The sequence below is a fragment of the Leopardus geoffroyi genome, chromosome E1 (genome assembly GCF_018350155.1).
Source record: "Leopardus geoffroyi isolate Oge1 chromosome E1, O.geoffroyi_Oge1_pat1.0, whole genome shotgun sequence".
Classification (NCBI taxonomy): domain Eukaryota; kingdom Metazoa; phylum Chordata; class Mammalia; order Carnivora; family Felidae; genus Leopardus; species Leopardus geoffroyi.
Genome location: NC_059330.1, coordinates 9,453,748 through 9,481,739, shown reverse-complemented (window position 1 = coordinate 9,481,739; position 27,992 = coordinate 9,453,748). Strand labels below are relative to the sequence as shown.

The 27,992-nt window shown below is 39.3% G+C and overlaps 1 protein-coding gene across 26 annotated transcripts in view; it reads right to left on the bottom strand.

Annotated features, from left to right (window-relative positions):
• The window catches only part of NCOR1 (nuclear receptor corepressor 1), a 162,475-nt gene that overhangs the window by 129,668 nt on the left and 4,815 nt on the right, over nt 1-27,992 (bottom strand). For all 26 annotated transcript variants that reach the window (XM_045487468.1, XM_045487478.1, XM_045487473.1 and 23 more), the window contains exon 2: nt 9,870-10,047. In XM_045487468.1, the coding sequence (XP_045343424.1) occupies nt 9,870-9,977 (108 nt within the window). In that variant the 5' untranslated portion in view covers nt 9,978-10,047. The remainder of the gene's footprint in view (nt 1-9,869; nt 10,048-27,992) is intronic.

The following is a 27,992-nucleotide window of genomic DNA, read 5'->3' as shown; positions in this document are numbered from 1 at the left end:
AAGTCCAGAGAGTCAATCTGACAGGTAAGAGTAACACTCTCCATCATTCTAGGTGGGCGCTTTTATGTTTATTTTTCTACTTTTGACTCTTCGTTGAAAAAACAAAACCTTCTTTTCAAAAGTAGTCCATTAATGCTAACAATCATAAACAGGTATTTATACCCAGAAATGCCAAATAACCCAGGAATCCCACTCCTAGGTATATACACAAGGTATATGTCCATACACAAAACTTTGTACACAAATTTTCAAAGTAGTGTTATTCACCACAGCCAAAAACCAGAAGGAATCCAAATGCCCAGTGACTCATGAATGGATCAACAAAATGTGGCATATCTATGCTGTGGGATATTATTCAATCATAAAAAAGACTGAAGTACTAACGATATACACTACAATCTAGATGAACCTAGAAAACATAATACTATGTTAAATACAAACAAACATCAAAGGGCACATATTTTGTGATTCTGTTTATATAAAATGTCTGTAAGAAACAAATCAATAGAGACAGAAAGTAGATTAGTGGTCGCCAGGGGATGGAGGGAAGGGGGGAATTGGAATTAACTACTATGAGGTATAGGTTTCATTTCATTCCAAGTTCTGGAATTAGGTAACAGTAATGGACGCCCAACATTTGTGAATATACTAAAAGATATTATATACTTTAAAATGGTTTTATGTTACATGAATTATATGTCAACAAAAATTTTTAATCATAAACATAAAATTGAGCTGCCCAGACTGAAACATGGAATAAATAAGAGGCCTAGAGCCCTTTGCTATAAACAGATAATAGTAAAACATAATTCATACACAGTCTAAGAAAAAATATCGGATACAAAGTTGAAAACATAACCAAGAAACACTATAAACAGTGAAAAAAAGTCAAAGCCACTTAAAAAAAAAAAAAAGCACCAGGGCATCTGGGTGGCTCAGTCAGTTAAGCACCTGACTTCGGCTCAGGTCATGATCTCTTGGTTCATGAGTTGGAGCCCTGAACTATGCTGTCAGCAAAGAGCCTGCTTCAGATCCTCTGTCCCTCTCTCTCTCTCTCTCTCTCTCTCTCTCTGCCCCTCTCCCACTTAATAATACCCGCACAATCTCTCTCAAAAATAAACATTTAAAAAAATAAAAAATTTAAAAAGAACCAAAACTCACTCAGAAAAGAATTTACAAAGAAATAGATAAAAGACTGAGTAAAAGTACAAAACACACAAAAGTATAAATGGTATCCTCAAATAGCAATCAAAGAAATTAAAAAGTTGATCAGTAAAATTAATAGAACAGGTGAAGAGCAAATTAAAGTGAAGACAGAACAGAGAAATTCTCTCAGACAACAGTGAAGCATATAAAGATATAGAAATTAGAGAAGTTAAAAATGGCAGCTAGAGTAAAAAGCTCAACATTCAGTATCTACCGGTGAGAGGCAATATTCTAGGAAATAACAGGACAGCATTTCTCAGAAGTTAAAAAGACAAAGCCTTCGGATTAAAAAGGGCTTAAGAGAAAAGCTGGACATATTCTAAAAATTAATCCATCACACTGGATGGACACATCAAAAATTCCAGAAAAGTGAGAATAAAGAGAAAATTTTACTAGATATCATAAGGTCCTTAAAAAAAGGTTTCCTACAAAGTAACAAGGATCATAATAAAAACAGGTTTCTCATCAGCAACACCGTATAGAAGGAAACAGACAAACAACATATTCCAAGTTCAAAGGAAAATAACTTAGAACCTACAAATTCAATAACCACACCCTCTCAAATTTTAGGACTACAAACTTTTCAGAATTCAAGAACTCGGAAAATTTACCAACCACAGCCTCTCTCTGAAAGAATTTCTAAAGGATGTATCCAGCAGGACAAATGAAGAGTAAGGAGTAAACTAAACCAAACAGTGCACTTGGAGTCCAGCTATGAGCAGGTTACTGTCCAGAATTACATTCCCATAGTAAACAGCCAAAAAAGTGGGCAAAATATAGTGACTATTCTCAGACATCAGAAAACAGACTGCACAGGACTCAATCTCTGAGAAAAATCACACAAATGAGGTAAGTCCTACAGTACTCCAGACTTTTCTGCCTAAAGGCAATTTCCAAACTGTGTCCCTGGGAAGGGAACCCGAACAGTGTTCTGTAATCTGGTTCACTGAAGGAGCAACCATACTAGTTTGGTAAAGCCATGGGGACAGGACTTCTGGAGACTTTCTATGAGAAGAGAGTTAAACAGAGAAAGACTTCCTGAAATGTGAATTTGGGTTCTCCTAAGTCTTTGGCTGAATTCCAATCTGTAAAGGCACAGGGGAGAACATAGACCAGTCTCAAACAACTCTGGTTGTTCTTAGAATAAACAGGAGAAACTATAAAACACACACTTCCCAGAGCACACATGGGGCCAGAACTCATTCGAGTTTCCTCCAGCCAAAGGGAAGAAACTTCAATGAATACATGAAATAATCACTAGATATCCCAGGACGAATAAGACCTGGAATAAAGACTACTCTCGACTTGCCCTTAAAGAGTTTAAAAATAAACTTCAAAAAGTAATTTAACTGGCCACCAGAAGGCATTCAACTTTCTTTAAAGGAATACAACAAAAGCCACTAATAAAATGTATACAATTCACAATGTTCATATTCCATTCAAAAATGAAAAATCCAACGTCTGTAACGAAAATCTCACTGGATGAAATTAACACTTAGCTGGAACCCCAGAAGAAGAAGAAGAAGAAGAAGAAAAACCCACTGAACATGAAGTCATCATAAAACTAAGCAAACTGATTAAAAAAAAAAAAAAAAAGGGGGCGCCTGGGTGGCGCAGTCGGTTAAGCATCCGACTTCAGCCAGGTCACGATCTCGCGGTCCGTGAGTTCGAGCCCCGCGTCGGGCTCTGGGCTGATGGCTCAGAGCCTGGAGCCTGTTTCCGATTCTGTGTCTCCCTCTCTCTCTGCCCCTCCCCCGTTCATGCTCTGTCTCTCTCTGTCCCAAAAATAAATAAACGTTGAAAAAAAAAAAAAATTTTTTTTAAAAATAAATAAAAATTAAAAAAAAAATAAAAGAAAAAATAAAATGAATAGAGGTCCAGCGACCTGTAGGATAATACAAAACACAAGTCATTTGTGTTTCAGAATAAAACTAGGGGGAAAGTACACAAAAAAAATGTATCTGAAGAAATAATGGCTGAAAACTGCCAAATTTTATGAATATTATAAATCCACAGAAGCATGAAGTTCAGTGAATGTCAACACTTATATATAAAGATAAGAATGACCAAAGGTCAGAAAACCACATAAGCCAGAACACAACAAATGGCATCTATTAAAGTGCTAAAAGAAAATAACGGTCAGGGTGCCTGGCTCAGTCGGTTAAGCATCTGACTTCAGCTCAGGCCATGATCTCACAACTCATGAGTTGGAGCCCCGCATGGGGCTCTCTGCTCTCAGCGCGGAGCCCGCCTTGGATCCTCTGTCTCCCTCTCTCTCTGTCCTTCCCTCACTGGCACTCTGTCTCTCTCAAAAATAAATAAACATTAAGAAAAAGAAAAGAGGGGCACCTGGGTGGCTCAGTCGGTTAAACGTCCAACTTTGGCTCAGGTCATGATCTCACAGTTTGTGAGTTCAAGCCCCACGTTGCACTCTATGCTGATAGCTCAGAGCCTGGAGCCTGCTTCAGATTCTGCGTCTCCCTCTCTCTCTGCCCCTCCCCTGCTCACATTCTGTCTCTCCCTCTCAAAAATAAATATTAAAAAAAAATTTTTTTTAACAAAAAAAAAAAAAGAACAGAACTGTCAACTTAGAATTCTGTATCCAGTAAAAATATTCTTTAAAAATAAAGATGAGGGGCGCCTGGGTGGCGCAGTCGGTTAAGCGTCCGACTTCGGCCAGGTCACGATCTCGCGGTCCGTGAGTTCGAGTCCCGCGTCAGGCTCTGGGCTGATGGCTCAGAGCCTGGAGCCTGTTTCCGATTCTGTGTCTCCCTCTCTCTCTGCCCCTCCCCCGTTCATGCTCTGTCTCTCTCTGTCCCAAAAATAAATAAACGTTGAAAAAAAAAAAATTTTTTTTTAAAAAATAATAAAATTTAAAAAATAAATAAATAAATAAAGCTGAGGGACACCTGGATGGCTCAGTCAGTTGAGCATCAGACTCTACTCCTGATTTCCACTGAGGTCATGATCACAGGGTCGTGGGATCAAGCCCTGTGGCAGACTCCGTGCTGAGCATGGAGACTGTTTAATATTTTCTTTCTCTCCCCCTGCCCCCCTCCCCCATTCACACACACTCACACTCTCTAAAAAAATTAAAATAAAATAAAATAAATAAAACTGAAATAAACTTTTTCAAATAAATAAAAGTTGAGAGTTCACTGCCAAAAGACACGCACTAAGAGAAATGACGTTCTTTAGACAAAAAGAAAATAGCATCAAAAGGAAACTGAATATATACAAAGAAGTGAAAGATGCCAGAAATGTTATATATGTGGGCAGTTAGAGAAGGAACAAAATAATGAGGAGAAATCAAGAAAATAGAAAAAAAAAAAACAGTAAAAATGGATGAAACCAAAGTTAGTTATTCTCAGAAAAGAATCGATTAAACTGAGAAACCTCAAGGCTAGACTAATAAAGAAAAAAAAGAAGGGAAAAATACTTATCAACATGAGGAATGACATCACAACAGATCTCAAAGACACTGAAAAGATAACAGGAATATTATGACATCTTAATATAATTGAATATATTGAACAAAACTTACCCAAACTGACTCAACAAAAAATAAAGAATGTGAATTATAAATATTAAAGAAATTGAATGCATAATTTCAATTCTCCCCACAAAGAAAATTCTAGGCCCTGATGACTTCACTGATAAATTCTATCAAATTTCTTAGGAAGAAAAAATACTAATCCTAAGAAAATACAGGAAGAGGGAACACTTCCCAAGCTTTTCATTGAAGTATAATCAGCATATAATGTTATGTTAGTTTCAGGTGTACACATATTGATTTGACAATTCTAGACATCACCCAATCAATGCTCCCCAAGATAAGTGTAGCCACCAGCTGCTAACAACATCCCTAATGGTGAAACACTGAGTGCCTTCCTCTTAAGATTAGAAATAAGTCAAGGATACTTACTCTCACCTCTTCTATTCAACACTGTACTAGCAATTAAAGCCAGTTTAATAAGAAAGAAAGAGAAAAGCATCCAAAGGTATAAGCAAAACTGTCTACTCTCAGATTACAGGATCACCTACATAAGTAAATCTTATGAAATCTATTAAAAAGCAGCTAGAAGTAACAGGTTGCAGGATACAGGATCAAATATACATGGTAGCAATGAACTGAAAACTAAATTCAAAAAAGCAATATATTTACAAATGCATCAAAAGTATGAAATATTTAGGAACAAATGTGACAACAGATGTACATGACCTATGCACTGAAAACTACAAAACATTACCGAGAAAAATTAATGAAGACCTAAATAGATGGAGAATTATATCATGTTCATGGACCAGAAAAATCAAAGTGGTTGAGATGTCAGTTCTCTCCCAAATTTTTCTCTAGACTCAATACAAATCTAATCAAAACCCTAGATTAGATTTTCTAATCTAATGAGCCTGGGTGGCTCATTCGGTAAAACATCCGACTCTTGGTTTCAGCTCAGGTCATGATCTCCCGGCTCGTGAGTTTGATCCCTGCAGTGGGCTCTGGAGCTGACAGCAAGGAGCCTGCATGGGATTCTCTATCTCCCGCTTTCTCTGCCTCTCCCCTACTCGCTCTCCCTCTCTCAAAATAAACTAAAAAAAAATTTAAAGCCAGAAAACCCAGCAAGCGTTTTTGTAGAAACTCGCAAGGTGCTTCGAAAATGTATGCTCTCAAAATAAATAAACTTAAAAAAAAAAATCCACTAAAATGTATACAGAGGGGCACCGGGGTGGCTCAATCGGTTAAGCCTCCAACTCTTGATCTCAGCTTAGGTCATGATGTCCTGGTTTGTGAGTCTGAGCCCTGAGTCAGGCTCTGTGCTGACAGCACGGAGCCTGCTTGGGATTTTCTCTCCCTCTCTGCCCCTCCCCCAATTATGTGCACGCACACACGTGTGCGCTCGCTCTCTCTCTCTCTCTCTCTCTCTCTCAAAATAAATAAACATTTCAAAAATAAAAAATAAAAATTAATAAAATGTATATAGGAATGGCAAGAATTAAAATATTCAGAACAGTAATTCAGAAAAGAATCACTATTCAATTTCAATTTTACTATAAAGTTATAATAATCAAGACGGTGTGAAGAGCTTTATTAAAAGACGACATTTTGGGGGCACCTGGGTGGCTCAACTGGTTAAGCCTCCAACTCTTGATCTCAGGTCAGGTCATGACCTCATGGTTCAAAAGTTCAAGCCCCACATCGGGCTCTGTGCTGACAATACAGAGCCTGCTGAAGATTCTCTCTCTCCCTCTCTCTGTCTCTCCCCTGCTCTTTCTCTCTCAAAAAATAATAAACGTTAAGGAAAAAAAAAAAAAAAACATGTTTGTTTACACAGAAAATCACAGAGATGTGAGGTACAGATACACAAAATACATCAATAGAACAGTACAGAGAGACCAGAAATACACTTGCACATATATGATCAACTGATTTTCAAGGAAAGTGCCAAAACCATTCAGAGGAGTAAGAAGAAACTTGTTTTTTTTTTTAAAGTTTATTTATTTATTTTGAGAGACAGAGAGTGCATGCAAGTAGGGGAGGGACAGAGAGAGAGAGAGAGAGAGAGAGAGAGAGAGAGAGGGAGGGAATCTGAGGCAGGCAGGCTCTGCCTGTCAGCTCAGAGCCAACTCCAGGCTCCATCTCAGGAATGGTGAGATCGTGACCTGAGCCAAAATCAAGAGTTGGACCGAATGAGCCACCCAGGCGCCCCAAGAAAAATCTTTTCAACAAATGGTTTCTAGAACAAGCGAATATCTATATGCAAAACAAGAACCCCAACCATTACCTCACACCATAAACAAAATTTAATTCAAAATAGGTGACAGACTGGGGCGCCTGGGTGGCGCAGTCGGTTAAGCGTCCGACTTCAGCCAGGTCACGATCTCGCGGTCCGTGAGTTCGAGCCCCGCGTCAGGCTCTGGGCTGATGGCTCAGAGCCTGGAGCCTGTTTCCGATTCTGTGTCTCCCTCTCTCTCTGCCTCTCCCCCGTTCATGCTCTGTCTCTCTCTGTCCCAAAAATGAATAAACGTTGAAAAAAAAAAAAAAATTTTAACAAAATAGGTGACAGACTATGTAAAACAGGATTATAAAAACTTAAGAGGAGAAAACCTTAGTGATCTGGAGTTTGGCAAAATTCTTAAATATAACACTTAAAAAGCAAGAAATGTTAAAGACAAAAGTTAATAAATTGGACCTGATACAAATTATAAAGATAAGCTGACCAACAATACTGTTACGAAAATAAGGCGATACTTTATATAATCTAGTTAAAACACAAAGATACATGTTTTCTAAATAATTTTATTTATAATAGCCAAAACTGGAATAGGTAACTAGATAAACAAATTGTGATATATCCATAGGCAGCAATAAACAGAAATTAACTACTCAGATGCACCAGAACTTGAAGAAATCTCAAAAACATTATGGGAAGCAAAAGAAGCCACAGATAAGAGTTCATGTAAAATTCAAAACAAATATAATCTGTTATGACAAAAAGCAGAACAGTGGTTTCCTAGGAGCTGAGTTTGTGGAAAGTACAGGAGAAAGACTAATCTGGATGGGCACATGGGAAACTTTATGGGGTGACAGAAACACATCTTCACTTTAGTGGTGATTTTATGGGTGTATGAATCTGTCAAAATGTATACATATAAGAAAATTGTATTATGTATCAATTAAACCTTAAAGTTGATTTAAAAAAATAAAAACAGGGGAACCTGGGTGGCTCAGTTGGTTAAGCGTCCGACTTCGGCTCAGGTCATGATCTCACAGATCATGAGTTCGAGCCCCGCATCGGGCTCTGTGCCGACAGCCTGGAGCCTGGAGCCTGGAGCCTGGAGCCTGGAGCCTGCTTCAGATTCTGTGTCTCCCTCACTCTCTGCCCCTCCCCCGCTCATACTCTTTCTCTGTCTCAAAAAATAAGCATTAAAAAAAATTTTTTTTTTTTATAAAAACAAAGAAGCAGCAAACTAGGAAATCAGTATTCAGACAAAGACTATGGGTTGAGGGAAAACAATGCAACCAAAATTCAATACCCAATGAGGATTAAAATTCTCAATCTAGCAATAGAAAGCAACTTCTTTAACTGAAAATGGACATCTACAGGGGCGCCTGCGTGGTTCAGTCAGTTGAGTGTCCAACTCTTGATTTCAGCTCAAGTCATAATCTCACGGTTTGTGGAACAGAGCCTCATATTGGGCTCTGAGCTGACAGTGTGGAGTCTGCTTGGGATTCTCTCTCCCCCTCTCTCTGCCCTTACCCCGCTCATGCGGAAGCTCTCCCTCTCTCTCAAAATGAATACATAAAAATTAAAAAAAAAAAAAGTTTTAAGGGCATCTACAAAAATATGCAACTAACATACTTAACATTTAAAAAGTGAGAGGCACCTGGGTGCCTCAGTTGGTTAAGCGCCGACTTCAGCTCAGGTCATGATCTCACAGCTCTTGAGTTTTATGTCCCACATCGGGCTCTATGCTGACAGCTTGGAACCTAGAGCCTACTTAGGATTCTGTGTCTCCCTCTCTCTGTCCCTCCCCCGCTTGCGTGTTCACGCTCTCTCTCTCTTAAAATAAGTAAACTTTAAAAAAAAGACTTTTAAAATATATATATATATTTATCAAATTAAATATGTTTATAAATAAACTGATTGATTGATTGATTTGAAGGACAGAGCTAATCCCAAGCTGGCTCCATGCTAACAGTGAGATCACGACCTGAGCCGAAATCAAGAGTTGGATGCTTAACCAATTGAGCCACGCCCAGGCACCCCAAATGTGCTTTTCCTCTGAGATGACCATTTCACCCCTTCCCTTCCTCTTTTTCTTCAACCCTTACATTCCTGTCCCAGCCTGCTCTGAGCTAATAATTTCTTCTCATATTTTATTTTTCACAAGTTAATCAGCATACAAACGCTTTCATCTTCCTACCGTCAGCCTCTCAAGAAGGTACAGGCCCTATCCTGGCCATCGCTCAAGAGATGCCAAGTTATCTGGCCAGCTTAATGCTAAACCAGAACTTGGAGCAATAAAATAGGGTTTCTTAACCTGGAAATCCTAAACAACTGATATTTTTCTAACAACTCCTACAAACGAAAACAAAGACATGGGCGGGATGGGGGGGGGGGGGCAGGGTGCAGTGCCTGGGTGGCTCACTCAGGTAAGCATCTGGGGACTCCAGCTCAGGTCACGATCTCTCAGTTCCTGAGTTTGAGCCCTGCATCCAGCTCTGTGCTGTCAGCTCAGAGCCTGGAGCCTGCTTCCGATTCTGTCTCCCTCTCTCTTTGCCCCTCCCCCATTCTCTCTCTCTCTCTCTCTCTCTCAAAAACTAAATAAACATAAAAAAAATTTAAAAAAAAAGAAAAGAAAAAAGAAAACAAAAGACATGGTCACTAGCTGCAATCTGGCATAAAGCCAAACTAAGACAAAGATAATTAATCCCCAACCTTGGGTTCCTCATCTTTGAGAACGGTTCTTGCCATTTAAAATATACAGTTATAACAATCGCATTTGGTTTCTGACCAACAAATGCATTAAACAGGAAAAGGAAAGAAAGCACCAGCGGGCACGCACGCGCGCACACACACCTCCCCCACCCCCCTACACCCCTACACCCCCCCCCCCCTCCCGCGCGCTACTTAGGCAAGTACATAGTAGCTGATCCTTACCTGCTGGTGACGCGTGCTGGGAAACGTGTACTGAACAGAGTGAGGAGGATAACGACTTTGTTCTGTGCTGAATGCTCCTTGGTTGGGAGGATAACCTGAACTTGACATTATCAGTAAAGAAGTCCTCACCAGGCTGTGAGATCAAGTCCAACAAACAATCATGTTTCTAGGAAACCACCTAAACAGGATGGGAAAAAATAGAATTGATAAGAACTAAAGCACCAGGTGTACTTCTAATAAATTATAACTATAGCTATATAAATAAAACCACAATTACCAGTAAAAGCTTTCTCTCATGTATTTACTTAATATAATAGAAATTATTGAGGTTTGAAAAACATTAGTGGGTCTTTTCCTGTACACTTAAAAAAGTATTAATATATCACAAATAATATCAGTAGCTATATAAAGTAATACGATGTATATAAAATCTCAGCATGGAACCTGGCACATTGCAAATGCTCATTACATGTCCTTTTTTTTTTTTTTTTTTTTTTGATAAATGAGAATCAAATGTTATATATTATAGAAACAAAAACCTATGGTTGTAAATGTTGGGGTTGTGAAAAGTCAATTGTTAAAAAGATTCAAGATTATTTCCAAGGTAAGCATTGGTGCAGAGGAAATATTGTCTTTATTAAATAATTCCGCCCGCAAAACAGCCTAAGACAACAGTGAGGATGAGAAAGTATTCAAGGAAGAACACAGTGAACTTATCACTTCCAGGAAAACAACTGCCAGCATTTATGAAAATTGGGATTTTGGAAAAACTTGTACTTGCTTCCGTGAGCTTGACGGCTTCCCCACATTTAAAGACTTTTCTGGCAAGACTGGTGGTGATACTAACAAGTGTGAGCTTTTGAGATATTACATAATAAAATAGGTCAACATTTGAAATGTCTATATAACTCAATGAATCAATATTTTCCAAATGACCAATATAGAATGTGACCAAATTATTCATGAGTGCAATATTTATTTAAAGTGCAAGACATTTTACTACAAATAAAGTACAAGACAACCCAATAAATGTTTAACGTGACAGAATATGAAAAGTTCATTGATGTGGCTTCAGATTCTACACAGCAATGAACCTTTAAAAAAAAACGTCACTTATCTGGTTTGGGTATGGTATCAAAGAATATCTACAATTATCTAAAAAGGTTATTAAAGGGGTGCCTGGGTGGCTCAGTTGGTTAAGAGTCTGACTCTTGATTTCCCAGGTCATGGTCTCACAGATCGTGAGTTTGAACCCCACATTGAGCATGCTGCTGTCAGCGTGGGCTTGCTTGGATCCTCTGACCCCCTCTCTCTGCCTCTCCCCTGCTTGTGCACTTGTGCGCTCACTCTCGCTCTCTCTCTCTCTCCTCTCTCAAAACTCAGCATTAAAAAAAATAAAATAAAAAGGCTATTAAAATCCCCTCTCTTCCCAAATACTGCATGAGATTACCTTTCCTTTATAAACTTCAATCAAAACAATATTGCAAGACTTAATGCAGAAAGCAGATATGAGAATAAAACTATATTTTTAAGCCAGTTATCAGAGGTTTGCAAAAATGTAAAACAATGCCACTCTTCTTATCAAATTTTGTTTTTATTCCAGAAAACAGTTACTTATCATAAAAATGTTATTTATCTAGGGGCGCCTGGGTGGCTCAGTTGGTTAAGCCTCCGACTTAGGCTCAGGTCATGATCTCACGGTTCATGGGTTCAAGCCCCGCATGGGCTCTCTGCTGAAAGCTCAGAGCCTGGAGCCTGCTTCAGATTCTGTGTCTCCCTCTCTCTCTGCCCCTCCCTGTTCACGCTCTGTCTGTCTCTCAAAAATAAATAAATGTAAAAAAAAAAAAAAAAATTTAATGTTATTTATCTTAGCATATGGTGAGTTTATAGTATTTTTACATGAACTAGTATCTTTAAAATGGCCATTTTAATATCTAATATGGTAAATATCAACATATATAACCCACAGAAGCAAAAGCTATTTGGAGTCCTAAGTTAACTTTAAGAGTATAAAGGAGTCTTGAGATCAAAAAGTTTGACGACCACTCACCTAGAGAATTAAATCATCTTTATTTTTTTTTTTTTTAATTTTTTTTTTCAACGTTTATTTTATTTTTGGGACAGAGAGAGACAGAGCATGAACGGGGGAGGGGCAGAGAGAGAGGGAGACACAGAATCGGAAACAGGCTCCAGGCTCTGAGCCATCAGCCCAGAGCCTGACGCGGGGCTCGAACTCACGGACCGCGAGATCGTGACCTGGCTGAAGTCGGACGCTTAACCGACTGCGCCACCCAGGCGCCCCGAGAATTAAATCATCTTTAGATTGACTAGCATTAGTGACCTGGACTGGCCAGCCAGATCCATGCATCTGCTGCTTCTAGAGACTCTGAACCTGGTTAATGTGAGATTTTGACACCATGTTTATATCAAGTGAACTCCCCTACTGGACAAGGGATGTACCAATTAGATCCCTCTCCAAGAATGTGGAATTGAGAATGTCAGCTGCAGGGAACTGAGTTGCAAAGTGGCCAGAGTAGGAGTCAAGGTGAGCCAAAGCATGTGCCAGAGAAGTTAGGGAGGGAGCGAGAAGGCCAGTCTCGACAAAGACTAGAGTAGATTTGCAGAGACAAGAGAACCAAGAGACCTTGCAGGCCCTGGAGACACAGGAGCCTTGGCTCCTGACTCTTTCTTTGCTCCAGGGTCAGTCCCCATAAGAAAGTATTGTACATCTTTCCTTTGACTTAAACTACCTACATGGTCTTACATAAGGCCTCCTTTACTTAATATAGATGGGAGTAGGTTTTTATTGCTTAGAATTGCCAGAGCTCAAGTTAAGTCCCAAAATAACTATACAAACTTTGGAAAAAACCCAAATGTCATGTCCATCCATCAAATGATGAATGGAAGAATAAAATCAGGTATATCCATACCAGGGAACATTAATCCACCAAGAAAAGAATCGACTACTGTAACACACTCTAACTTGGACCAACCCTGAAAACATCGTGCTAAGTAAAAGAAGCCAATCATAAAAGTCCACACTTTGTGTGATTCCTTTCAGACTGGAGTCCAGAACAGGCAAATCTATATGACAGAAAGTAGATTAATGGCTGCTTAGGGATGGTAGGACGGGGACAGAGGGATAGCAAGTGATGGGCAAAGTGCATGGGATTTCTTTTGTTTTTACTGCAGGAGAATATACATAAAATGTACCATTTTAGCCACTTTTAAGTGTACGATTGCATAGCATCATGTACCTTCACACTGTTGTACAACTCTCACCGCCACCTGTCTCCAGAACTGTTTCATCTTCCCCAACTGAAACTCTACATCCATTAAACACCAACTCCCCATTTCTCCTCCCCTCAGTCCCTGGCAACCACCCTTCTAGTTTCTGTCTCCAGGACTTCCACTACTCTAGGAACCTCATGTCAGTGGAATCAAACAGCATCTGTCCTTCCATGACTGGACAATTTCACTTAGCACAATGTCTCCAAGGTTTATCCATGTGGTAGCATGTATCAAAATTAACTACATTTTTAAGGCTGAATAATATACGACTGTATTGGGAGTTTCTTTTTGAGGTGATAAAAATGTCCTAAAATTGACTGTATCATATCTCTAAATACACCAAAAACCACTGAATCGTATACTTTAAATGGATGAATTGCACGGTACACAAATTTTTATCTTAACAAAGTTGTTTTGAAAAAATTACCAAGCCAAAAACAAACAAAACCACACAAAGCAACCACGAAATTTAAAAATGATTGTGCGGGGGGGGGGGGGGGGGGGGGGGGGGGGGGGGGGCACGTGGGCGGCTCAGTCGGTTAAACATCTGACTCTTGATTTTGGCTCAGGTCATGATCTCATGGTTCATGGGATCGAGCCCCACATCAGGATCTGCGCTGGCAGTGCAGGGCCTGCTTGGCCTGCTTGGGATTCCCTCTCTCCCTCTCTCTTTCTGCCCCTCCCCTGTTCACTTGCTCTCTAAAATAAAAAAATAATTTTTTTAAAAAATGATTGTGCAGGGGCGCCTGGCTGGCTCAGTCAGAAGAGTATGCAATTCTTGATCTCCAGGTCATGAGTTCGAGCCCCACATTGGGTAGAGAGATTTAAAAAAAAAAAAAAAAAAACCTTTAAAAAATGTTTTTTTAATAAAAGAAAAATGATACTATAGCAGTCCAAATTAACATGCCACATTTCACAGATTCTAATAACCACATGTGTCCACATCTTAAGAACTCTAAAAGTCAGGGCACCTGGGTGGCTCAGTCAATTAAGCATCTAACTCTTGATTTCAGCTCAAGTCATGATCTTACAGTTTGTGAATTCAAGACCCACTTTCAGGGCAGAGCCTGCTTGGGATTCTCTGTCTCCCTCTCTCTTTGCCCCTCCCCTGTTTGTACTCTCTCTCAAAAATAAACATAAAAAAAAACAACAACTTTAAACTCAATATGCATCCTACAATCAATGGCATTATATGATCTAATTAGCAGCACTTTTTCTTTAATCTTCGAGGTAAATAAATACACAAAGACATCTTTTTAATGAGATACAGTATTAGAGAGTTACTGCAGCCAGTAAGTCTTCAGTTGCTGCCTAAATTTTCCCCTGGAGACTTCACATCACAGAAATTACTATTTGCTTATTTTCATTTTAATTTGTTCATCAACTCTTAGGATAAAGAAAAAAAGTTAAGGACACTAATATTATAGTGATTTACAATCTAAGGCCCTTTAAAAACCAGGTAACATTTACAGTACTTTCAAAAAGCCTGAAAGAAATACATATATAAAGACAGAGAAGGACATCCTTAGCACAACCCCAAAAGCACACACAAGAAGATGGGTATCTTGGGGCGCCTGGGTGGCGCAGTCGGTTAAGCGTCCGACTTCAGCCAGGTCACGATCTCGCGGTCCGTGAGTTCGAGCCCCGCGTCGGGCTCTGGGCTGATGGCTCAGAGCCTGGAGCCTGTTTCCGATTCTGTGTCTCCCTCTCTCTCTGCCCCTCCCCCGTTCATGCTCTGTCTCTCTCTGTCCCAAAAATAAATAAACGTTGAGAAAAAAAAAAAAAAAAAAAAAAAAAAGAAGATGGGTATCTTGGCCTTATAAAATATATTTTTTTTATTTTTCTGTACAGTAAAGACACCTTAAAACAAACTGCAAACTAGAAAAAATAAAACAGCAAAATTTTGATATAACAAACATATATATTTCTTACAAATCAATAAGAAAAAAATGATCACAATGGAAATAGAAGACATGACAGAAATATGGGATTAACAAAGGAAAAAATTAATGAAGTCAACTTCATCAATAATCACAGAAAAATAAAATCATTCTTTCCAAAGAAATTGGCAAAATATTACAAATAACACCTCCTATTGGTACAAGTTTGAAGAAGAAGAAAGCACTCTTTTAGACACTACTGGTGTGTTATGTAAAATGGGTACAAACTGCTCTCTAAAGAAGAAAGAAGGAAATATACATGATAACCCTTGAAAATACACATATCCTCAGGGCACCTGAGTGGCTCAGTCAGTTAAATGTCTGGCTCTTGACTTTGGTTCAGGTCATGATTTCACAGTTCAGGAGCTGAAGCCCTGCATCAGGCTGGGCATCTCTCTCTCCCCGCCCCCCACTCTTCCCCACTTGCTTGTAGGAGTTATTATTTATTATTTAATAAATAAATAAAACTTAAAAAAAAGAAAATACATATATCTTCTACCACAGCAATTCCACTTCTAGGAATCCATTTGATTATTCAGTACAGAGATACCCAAAGATGAATGCCTGAGAATGCTTCTCAAGGAATCATCTTAAATATCCAATACGTTAGCTTGGAAAATATTCTTTAAAAAATTTAGTTAATAGCAATTTTTATTTAGAGTATGCCACAAGAAGACCACATATGAGAACATTCTGTTTTATAAAAGTATGATTTGTGTATAACACTTGTATCCAGTTTTTCAAGAGTGCCTGTCATATCTTCATAAGATTTTAAGACCAAAAGCAGGAATGTCACATGTTCAACAAATATCTATTGAGCAATACACTACTATGTACCAACACAGCTCTGAACACTGGCATAGAATGGTGACCAAGATATGCCATCTTATTGTGAAGTGATACAGAAATAGACAAATAATCAAAAGATAATATGATAAAGTGCTATTAATAAAACAGGATGAGAGAAGGGTGCTTGGGTGGCTCAGGCAGTTAAGTTTGAGCCATGAGTTTGATGCCCCACGTTGGGCTCCATGCTGAGCATAGAGCTTGGCTGGGATTCACCCTCTCCTCTCTCTGCCCCTCCCCTGCTCCTGCGCACTCTCGCACACACGAGACAAACTTTAAAACAAAAACAAAACAACAAACAAAAAAAACAGGATGGGAGAGAAGGGATAAGGGAGACATTTCTGGCATTTCTGATGGGGTGATCACAGAAAGCCAATCTCAGTAAGATGACCCTATGCCCTGATTTCCTGAAACAGACCCAATTTACAGCTATTGTCCTAGTGCAGTTATTAATTATGCTCCATTTCCTTCTCAAAACTGTCCCAGTTTGGGTAACAAATTATATTCTAAGATGACTTTTGAGCCAAAGCTTGAAAGACGAGAAGAAAGCTAGCTAGCCTTGAAGGGACAAGAGCAGCCCTTGGAGAGGAACCACACAAGTCTTAAGGCAAAGCAAGGAGGCCCAAGGAGAATAAGAGAGGATGCTAGGGGTAGAGGGCGGAGAAGGGGCAGGGGGAAACTGAAATACCTCCCTCTGTATTCTGAATATTAATCCTTTTTCTACCTTTATGTGACAAATGTTTTCTTCCAGAATTCATAACTTGTTTCATATTTCTGAAGGCCTTCTCTATCCCAAATTTAAAAAAATATTCTCTACATTCGCCTCTTATACCCAAGGTTTTATAGATATATATAAATACATATATATATATGCATATACACACACACACACACACACACACACTTAGCTCCTTAATCACCTAAATTTTTTTTCTAAAAAATGCTAAGGTAGGAATCTAGCTATATTTTCTTTACCAATTGATAGTTAATTATCCCAACAAAAACCTTTCTTTTTTTTTTATTTTTTATTTTTTTTTTTTCAACGTTTATTTATTTTTGGGACAGAGAGAGACAGAGCATGAACGGGGGAGGGGCAGAGAGAGAGGGAGACACAGAATCGGAAACAGGCTCCAGGCTCTGAGTCATCAGCCCAGAGCCCGATGCGGGGCTCGAACTCACGGACCGCGAGATCGTGACCTGGCTGAAGTCGGACGCTTAACCGACTGCGCCACCCAGGCGCCCCTTTTTTTTTATTTTTTTAATGTTTATTTATTTTGGGGAGAGAGAGAGACAGAGCGTGAGCAGGGGAGGGGCAAAGAGAGAGAAACACACAGAATCAGAAGCAGGCTCCAGGCTGTCAGCACAGAGCCCAACACGGGGCTCGAACTCACAAACTGTGAGATCATGACCTGAGCCAAAGTTGAACACCTAACCAACTGAGCCACCCAGGCGCCCCACCACAAAAACCTTTGTGAACATGTCTGTCCTTCCACACTGATCTGAAATGCCATCCTTATTACAACCCAGCAATTTCAGTACATACTCTAAAGAAACTCACATATTGTACTTACATACAAAAAGATGTTTACTGCAGCAATGCAATCGGCCGCATATTAAAACCACCTGGTCACAATCAACAAAGCTAAAAGTCAACCAATGGAATGGGAGAAGATATTTGTAAATGACATATCAAAGGTTAGTATCCAAAATCTATAAAGAACTTACCAAACTCAACACCCAAAAAAGAAATAATCCAGTGAAGAAATGGGCAGAAGACATGAATAGACACTTTTCCAAAGAAGACATCCAGATGGCTAACAGACACATGAAAAGATGCTCAAGATGTTCATCATCAGGGAAATACAAATCAAAACCACACTGAGATACCACCTCACATGGGTCAGAGTGGCTAAAATTAACACCTCAGAAAACAACAGATTTTGGTGAGGATGTGGAGAAACAGGAACCCTCCTGCACTGCTGGTGGCAATGCAAACTGGTGCAGCCACTCTGGAAAACACCTAGCAATAGCACAACTAGGAATTTATCCAAAGGATACAGGAGTGCTGATTCTTAGGGGCACATGTACCCCAATGTTTATAGCAGCGCTATCAACAAAAGCCAAAGTATGGAAAGTGCCCAAATGTCCACCGACTGATGAATGGTAAAAAAACAAATAAATAATAATACATATATATACGTGTATATACGTTATATATATACAATGGAATACTACTCAGCAATAAAAAAAAATGAAATCTTGCCATTTGCAACAACGTGGATGGAACTGGAGGGTATTATGCTAAGTGAAAAGTCAGAGAAAGACATATCATATGTTCTCACTCATATGTGGAATTTGAGAAACTTAACAGAAGACCACGGGGGAAGGAAAGGGGAAAAAAAAAAAAATAGTTACAAACTGAGAGGGAACGAAACCATAATAGAGTCTTAAATATAGAGAACAAACTGAGGGTCGGTGGGGGAGTGGGGGCGGGGGGGAGGGGAAAATGGGTGACAAGCATTGAGGAGGGTACTTGTTGGGAATATCACTGGGTGTTTTTTATGTAAGTGATGAATCATGGGAATCTACTCCAGAAGCCAAGAGCACACTATATACTCTGTGTATTAGCTAACTTGACAGTAAAACTATCTTTAAAAAAAAAACAACAAAAAAACACTTGGTCAACATTCCCCTCCTATACACCTGCACAGTGTTCCAGGTGGAAGGGGAAAAACCGACACAGGAGGTTCCTGGTGGTGGTGGTATTTGTTTTATTTTGTTTTTCAAAATAGGTGTTGTATGTATGATTTTAGAGCTTTTAAAAGTACCACAGAATACAGGGGCGCCTGGGTGGCTCAGGTCATGATCTTGTGGTCCGTGGGTTCGAGCCCCGTGTCGGGCTCTGTGCTGACAGCTCAGAGCCTGGAGCCTGTTTCAGATTCTGTGTCTCCCTCTTTCTCTGACCCTCCCCTGTTCATGCTCTCTCTCTGTCTCAAAAATAAATAAATGTTAAAAGAAAAACTTAAAAAAAACAAAAAAAGTACCACAGAATACAAAAAGAAAAATCTCCTCACCCTGGTCCCCCAATTCCTACCCAGCTGTCCTTCCAGAAGGCAACCAAAGTTACTAGGTTCTGAAGTATCCTTTAGATACTTCATACACAGGGGTGCCTGGCTGGCTCAGTTGATAGTGCGCGCAACTCTTGATCTCAGTGCGTTCAAGCCCCATGTCGGGCACGGAGCCTACTTAGAAATAAAAGAAATATCCTACACATACACATACAATTCCCCCCATACATAAATGGTAGCACAGTAGATACATACTGTTCTATATGTTGCTTTTATTAATACATCTTCCTCAATATGTCATTCTCATGAGTCCATAAAGAGCTTCTTCATTCTTTCTATTGCTGTGGACTATTCCACGATATGAGCATTCACAAATATTTTATAGATGTTCTCCAGATAATTCTCATCTGCACCCCCTAAGAAATGCTTACATGATCGGTTTCTGAGCTCTCCTCCCAACTCAGACATTTTAAGCAAATAAAGCCATAAATGGAATGGAGAGGCAAAAGGCAAGATCTTAGCTCAAAGTCATCCAATTTTTTTTCCAACAGTGGTCCACATGATGAGACGTCCATGTAGTAGGGTGGTGTTGGTGTTTGTATTTTTGGTTTTGTTAATTTTCAGCGATGAGGACTCCCTGAGTTCACCCGTATTCAATGTCACTCAAATATGATTTGTCCGTGTTTCCCTTGTCAGTAATCCTTCACGATATCCTACTTTTGATATGTGACTTTAGGGAAGTTTAACTTGAATATCTCAAAAGTAAAATAAAGTCAGGTACTATCAGCCCAACGCAAGTGGCAACAAAATCTCAGCAAAATCAGAGAGTAGCCCTCACAGGCATACAAATTTGTGGGTCAAAGCAGGCCCCACCCTTGGTCACAAGAGAGGCAACGTGGAGACCACTCACTATGACTTCCTTCCTCCAAACTTACTCATGAGACACACAGCAATAGTTCAGAACTTTTAGTTTTTTTAATTTTTTTTAATATTTATTTTTTGAGAGAGAGGGCACGAGCGGGGGAGGAGCAGAGAAAGAGGGAGACACAGAATCCAAAGCAGGCTCCAGGCTCTGAGCCATTGGCACAGAGCCACACATGGAGCTTAAACTCACAGACCGTGAGATCAGGACCTGAGCAGAAGCCGGACGCTCAACCAACTGAGCCACCCATCCGCCCCTAGAACTTTTTGTTTTTTAACCAGACTCTTTCCTCAACCATCTTAACTGGAAGCCAAATGTAAAAAATATACACAGGAGAAACACTCCAATTCAGTGAGAATGGGGACCCCCCCACCGGAAGCTATCTTTTCAGTCTGCCCCCCACCCCCACACCAGGCGGGGCTCACCAAAATGCCTCTTTTAAAAGAATCCAGTTTAAAGTTAAGGCTGAAGGGGAAAAGACCTTAGGTGGCAGTTTCAAATTTTACGTTCAGTCTTTAGCACCAAACCTCATTAACTCAGGGTTAGTTACATTTCTGACACTTGACAGCACAACAGCATATCCTGTTCTTCTTCCTTCCACACACCGTAAAAATTCTGTGAAATGTTTCAGAAACACAGTCAAGGTTTTATGTGCAACCCCCTCATATCATAAACATACATAGCCATATTTTAGGATGAGAATATACTAAAACTAGATGCCATTGTTATAAGTGAGAAGAGCATATTCCATCTGAATTTTATGAATAAACCCCAAACTAGCCTCCTGTATTTTGTAAACAGGCAAGGAAATGTAGTAAAATGAAACTGGTCTATTTAAATTCCTTTTTGAATCTTCCCATATTAAAGTAAAAAAGACATCAATTTACCCAACAGGAAACTTCTGCTACAACAACAAAATGTCAAACACAATCCTCAAAAAAATAAAATAAAATAAAAATCCAATCCCCTCTCACTAGGAACTCCTGGCTTTTGGCCTACAATCTTTGCATAACCAAAATGTACTTGGATAAGTTTTCAAGGTGGCCTAAGCTATCTTGGAAAAAATAGCTAAAAATATACTTTGCTGTGGCAGGACCGCAAATACCTCTTCAGATAAGCAGGAATGAATCCACTGAGGGCCACAACAGAGGGGAAGCCCACATTTCACCAAGGCAGAAGAAGAAATACACTATTCAATTTTATTTTAAATGATCAAAGAATAAAACCTTTTGGTACAGAAGTATGGGATATAGGAGAATGGCTTCTGGGACACTGCACATGACAAAATATTAGTTATTAAACTGAGACAAATCAGGTCACACTAATTCTCATAAAGCAGCCCAGCTCTAGTCCAAATCCAGAAGTATTTTAAGCAAGGAGAGGCTAAGGACCACCTGCCTGGATTATCCCAGCCACCTAAGACTCTTGAGACTGGCCTTGACTTCAAGAAAGTGGACCTCCTGAGTCCATCTAAGAGGCCGGTCTCCAGAAGACACTAGGAATCATCTAAGTGGATTCTGTAATTTGTATGAGATCAGAGAGGTGTTGAACTGGACTAAAAGTTCTCCTGTAAAATAAACTAAAGCATTCTTCCCTTTAAAACAACAACAACAGAGCTACTATGGGGGAATGCCATTAACAGAGTATTTATTTTACTTGTAGCCTCTTTTGACATTATGACATCTCACTTAGAAGGCAGATGAATGGGAGCTAAAGAAAAATGGCCTTTCAGGTTAAACTATCCCACCCCCAATCAAGTACGATATTGAAAGAAACACATTAATAAGGACATAACTATTCGATTAATCTAAGAATACAGGCATTCAAAAAGTAATTCTTGAACTTAGAAAACAAAAAATGTTGCTTTCACCCTAGAGTGAGAAAGGAGGAGTTTCCCAAGACAGCAGTAGTAGAAACAACACCAATGAGAACTTTGTGGTACAGTTGCACTCTATTGAACTAATTCTCTGAATTGAGCAATATTCATTCCTTCAGCTGTAAGAATGAATGATTTCAAAGCCAAAATGGACAACTCTTTGCCAATTCTCTCTTCACAAAAGAGCAGTAATCCAAGGTTAGAAAAATGTTAAGCTTAGATGCTTGACCAAAATTAACAGATAGGAGAATACCTAAGGAGAATAATTTTTAAAGTTACCATTTATTGAGCCTTTGTTACATCCTAGGCAGCATACTAAGAGCTTGGCCGACAAGCAGCTCACCTAAAACACTAGTTCCATTATTATCCCTCATTAAGGCTTTCGAGAGCCTAAGTAACTCTCAGCGTAATTTTTTTTTTTAACTCAGAGACAGATCTCTCAAAGATCATGTTGTGCTGCCTCCCCTTTGACCCACTAACAGAGACTACTAAAGGTTATGGAGCAAAGTAAAATAAAGCTAATGAACACACTCTATTTCTAGGGCATATACCAAAATAAAGTAGAAAAAAAGCAACTGACTTAAAATTTACTGAATGTTAAGGGAACCTGGGTGGCTCAGTCGGTTGAGTGTCTGACTCCTGGTTTCGGGTCAGGTCATGATCTCACTGTTCCTGAGTTCAAGCCCCTACATTCTCTCTCTCTCTCTCTCTCTCTCTCTCTCTCTCTCAAAAGTAAATAAATAAACTTTAAAAATAATTATTGAATGCTATACAAAAAACAAAGAAACCAGACACATGTGAGGGGCAGGGACCATCTCGGTTTTGCTCACACGGCCTCCCCAGCACCTGACAACAATGCGTGGCTCTCAACAACACCCATTCCAACAGCAAAACAGCAAGTCCTATTCTTCCTTCCACACACCGCCCCCCAAGCCTCTCAGCCTTCTCCATCTCCACTACCCTACCCCCCATCATGTCATGCTACAAGAAACTCCTAACTGGACTTCCCACTTCAATACTTTTCTGTACTCAAAAGGCCGTATGATCTTTTTCAACCATAAGACTCCCCAGGGGCTACCATGCACTTCAAATAAAATCCCAACTACTCACTATGGCCCACAAGGCCCCACCTGATCTGGCCTGCTTCCTCTCTCGATGGCTCAGTAGGCCCCAGCAACATGAGCTTCCTTCCAATGCCTTCATCCCGAGCCAACACCTTCCTTGCCTCAGGCCTTTGTCCTTCTTCACTCTCTGCCTGGAATGCTCTTCCCGGCTCATTCATGGGGCTGACTCCTCATCAAACTTACGGTTTCAGTTCAAATGTCATCTTCTCAGGCCATGCCCAACCACCTTATAAGGTGGCTTCCCATCAGTTACTCTCAACCACGGAAGCCTTTGCGTTTATAGATTAATCACAATTTGAAATGGATCTGTTTTACTTCATTATAGTCTGTCTCCCTCCACTAGAATATAAACTCTCTGATTCCCTATCATATTTTCTCCTACCATATTTTTTAACAAAAGAAATATAAAACGGAGAGAACTTATTTGCAAAGTTTGAAAACCTACTGAAGAACATAAAAAAAGTCTATTTGAACAAAAGGAGAGGAAGTACATAAAGTCAAGCTTCCAAAATTAACCTACAAATTCAATATTCCTGATCAATATTCAGTATTCCCCATAAAAATCTCAGCAAGATGTCTTTTTGAACTTCACGGAATAATCTAAAGTTCATCTGGGAAGACACAATTGCCAGAATTGTCAAAGCCTGAAAAAAACAGAGCAATGAACAGGTGACTAATCCTGTCGGTATTAAAATCACAATAGTAATTTAAAGGATATGGTATATACAACAAGAGATCTAGAATGTAATAAATTGGAAACAGTTCCAAACATGTTTAGTAAATGACGAAAGCTGCAAATATAATCAGTGGGACAAAGGATGAATTATTCACTAAACGGTGCTGACACAATGGGCTATCTGGGGGAGAAAACATGCACACATATGCCCCCCCAAAATATAGATCTCTACCTCACTTCCTATACTAGAAGTAAATTCCAGATGGATCAAAAAATTAGAAGTTAACAGGAAATTTTTTAAAAAACATTTAACTATTAAATTAAAATCTGGGGACTTCTTGGTCTTAAAAATATAAAAAGGTATTGGGGGGGCGCCTGGGTGGCGCAGTCGGTTAAGCGTCCGACTTCAGCCAGGTCACGATCTCACGGTCCGTGAGTTCGAGCCCCGCGTCCGGCTCTGGGCTGATGGCTCAGAACCTGGAGCCTGTTTCCGATTCTGTGTCTCCCTCTCTCTCTGCCCCTCCCCCGTTCATGCTCTGTCTCTCTCTGTCCCAAAAATAAATAAACGTTGAAAAAAAAAAAAATTAAAAAAAAAAAAAAAAGGTATTGGGGTTCCTGGGTGGCGCAGTTGGTTAAGCAAGCCTCCAACTTCGGCTCAGGTCATGATCTCACAGTCCATGAGTTCGAGCCCCATGTCAGGCTCTGTGCTGACAGTTCAGAGGCTGGAGCCTGCTTCAGATTCTGTTTCTCCCTCTCTCTCTCTGCCCCTCCCCTGCTCATGCCCTCTCTCTGTCTCAAAAATAAATAAAAACAGGGGCGCCTGGGTGGCTCAGTCGGTTAAGCGTCCGACTTCAGCTCAGGTCACGATCTCAGGGTCCATGAGTTCGAGCCCCGCGTCGGGCTCTGGGCTGATGATGGCCCAGAGCCTGGAGCCTGCTTCCGATTCTGTGTCTCCCTCTCTCTCTGACCCTCCCCCGTTCATGCTCTGCCTCTCTCTGTCTCAAAAATAAATAAATGTTAAAAAAAATTTTTTTTAATAAATAAATAAATAAAAACATTAAATATACATGCATATATATACATATATATATATATATATATATATATATATAGTTTGAAGTCTTCTCAATCATGTGCCTCAGTCACTCAGTTCTTACAACAGCCAACGTTACCAGTTTCTTGGGTTTCATTTGAGAAATATCCTATAATATACAAACAAATATGTATACATTCTTTTTTTTTTTTTTTAAGTTTACTTATTTAAGTAATCTCTACACCCAACGTGGGGACCAAACTCACAACCCTGACATCAAGAGTCACATGCTTTTCCAACTGAGCCAGCCAGGCATCCCTATTTTTCCTCTTTAAAACAAGCAGTAGCATGCTATACAATAATATCCCTCATTTAATTTTTTAGTTTAATAGATGGGTGAATATCTTAAATTTTAGAGTAAGATCTTTCTAAGCAGAGCATGAAACCCAGAAGCCATATATAGACTAATAATGAAGACACCTAACATTATTATTTACTTACTATGTGCCAGCAAATGTTATTTATATTATCTACATTCTAAAAATAAGGAAACTAAGGCTTAGAGAAGTTAGGTAATGTGCCCAAGGTCACACAGCCAGCAGAGAGCAGGGTTGGATATACCGGACTACATAATAACACAAAAGAAAAGCTGGGGGGCAGTAGAGCACACTTATGTTTACAGAAAGTGAACCCCTTAATATACAAAGAGCTCTTCAAATCAATCTAAAAAAGACCAATAACTCCATCAAAAAATAACCAAAAGCAGACAGTTTATAAAAGAAATACAACTCCCCTGATTAAAAAATGTCCAACCTCAGTAGCAATTCATAAAAAACCTATTAGAATCACTCCCCCCCCCCTTCTTAAATGATCAAAATGTTTTAATTTGTAACATCCAGTACTGGCCAGGGCTTGGGACATACTCATACACTCGTGTCAATATCCTCCCAAATCTACACTATTCATTTAACAGCAATTCCACTTTTGGAATCTGTCCTACAAAGCTGCTTGCACAAGTATACAAAACAAGTATACACAAATAATTCACCTCAGCTTTGTTTTTCTGGGAGGTAGAAGACACAACTAGCTATAAATTGATTAAAGAAATCATGGTATTTTTCATAAGTGAAATACTATGTAGCCGTTAATGACAGAAGTACCTCTAAATATACCAACATGCAACAGAAGTATATAAAAGAACGATATGTTACGATCCCATAATCGTACAGGAAACTGCACACACACACACACACACACAAAATCGAAAGAATATGCAACACTTAGAAGATTTTATCTAGGAAGTGGTACTTTCAATTTCTCTATATACTTCTACATTACACTTCTGTAAAATAATGTATTGCTTATAATAGATGAAAGACAAATATTCTAAAATAACACATCCTCCTGCACTCACTGAAATGGTTTTATGTGAATATACAGCAACTTCTTCCACCCTTTCCCTCCTGCTCTGTTCAGTTCCATCCTCCTCTCTCTCCCCCCACATCCCCCCCCCCCAACACATACACACCCACACACATAGAGTTAATGGACTATATACTCCCTACATCTGGTATATTACACTGTGTATATTTTAGGCTGTAACTCCTAGAAAGCACAAGTTTTGGTTTCCTTCCAAATACATAAAAGTTATTGTAATTCAAAACTGAATTAAAAGAACTTAATCAAAAGTAATACAAAGTTAAACATCTTTGAACAGGAGTTCAAAGACATGATGATTACAATTTAAAACAAACATTTCAAATTATACAATCTATACAAATCTATATGCTATTGCCAAGGGAAATGAACGGTCTAAAACAGATTGCTCTGATTCTGAACTGTGTATGACAACTAAAAGGTCAAGAAAAGAGTCAGTTAAACAGAAGTATGGGGGGAGAAGGAAACTGTAATCAGAAAGATGACCCTCAAAACCAAACAAAGAGTGAAATTTTCCAAGAAAAGTGTAACCTCAACTTACTCTGGTTTGACATCAGTTTATTCAAATATAACCAAACAAAAACAGAAAACCCAGCCCAAGTTTTATTCCTCAAGTAGACACTGGGTGGGGGGATCAAAATTATTTGGTCATCTCAACTTTCCTCCTCCTTTGCCCTTGACTAGTCTACCTAAAGATTTAATTTTTGATATACAGCTAATCAGTACTATTCTTTCAAAGGGAACCCGTCAAAGATATTCTATAATCCTAAAAACAAACTAACCCATATTCCTAATTCAATTTTTTTCCTACCAGGGAACCATTCCAAAATTCCCTGCATATATAAATTAACATATTCTTATTCTAACATTATGTGGAAATACAAATAGTCAGATGAACCAATCCCATCTTTACTTTCTCTTTCTCCCCAAAATCCCAGTAAACCAACAAAAATATATTTTTTTAAAGAAATGCTTTGATAATTCATGAATTACAGACATTTTTTCTCACTGACACTACTGGTAAACTTCTACCTGTTTTAAAAAAAAATTTTTTTTAACGTTTTATTTATTTTTGAGACAGGGAGAGACAGAACATGACCAGGGGAGGGTCAGAGAGACGGAGACACAGAATCTGAAACAGGCTCCAGGCTCTGAGCTGTCAGCACAGAGCCCGACGCAGGGCTCGAACTCACGGACCGCGAGATCATGACCCGAGCCGAAGTCGGATGCATAACCGACTGAGCCACCCAGGCACCCCAACTTCTACCTGTTTTTAAATTTACATAAACTATTCATCAAGTTCCCACATGTGTATCAATCAGCTTCTTCAACAACCCTACCAAGGAACTCTAGCAGCTAGGTTTTTTATGCATTCGACAGATTTCAATTACACACTTCCTGGGTGCAGTGTTATTCCAGGAGTAGGGGCAGACATGAGATACAGACATGCTCCCAATGAGCTTATGGTATAGCAGGGATTAAATGGACATGTACATAAATAACTATGATATTATAACAGAGGCATAAGCAAAGCATTAAGAACTTCCAGAATGAAAAATACACATCTTTGAAGAAGAGGGAGTAGGAGGGAGACTTCCTGGCTGAAGTAACATGTGATTAAACGCTCAAAAAATAGGCAGAGTTTAGATGTGGTAGATTTCAGAAGAGTAAGGCACGTTGGCAAAATAGGCATATTATCTAACAGCCCAAATGGAATAAATATGGCATGCTTCAGTATTCATGTGAGGATATCAGTTGAAAAAGAATATGCTTCCTCCTCTAAAATAAGTTTTATGGCATAAGTACCTACGGAAAACTAATACTTCATGTGAGCTTTTCAACAGCATTAAGGATACAGTTCAGGAGCACCTGGGTGGCTCAGCCGGTTGAGCGTCCAACTCTTGACTTCA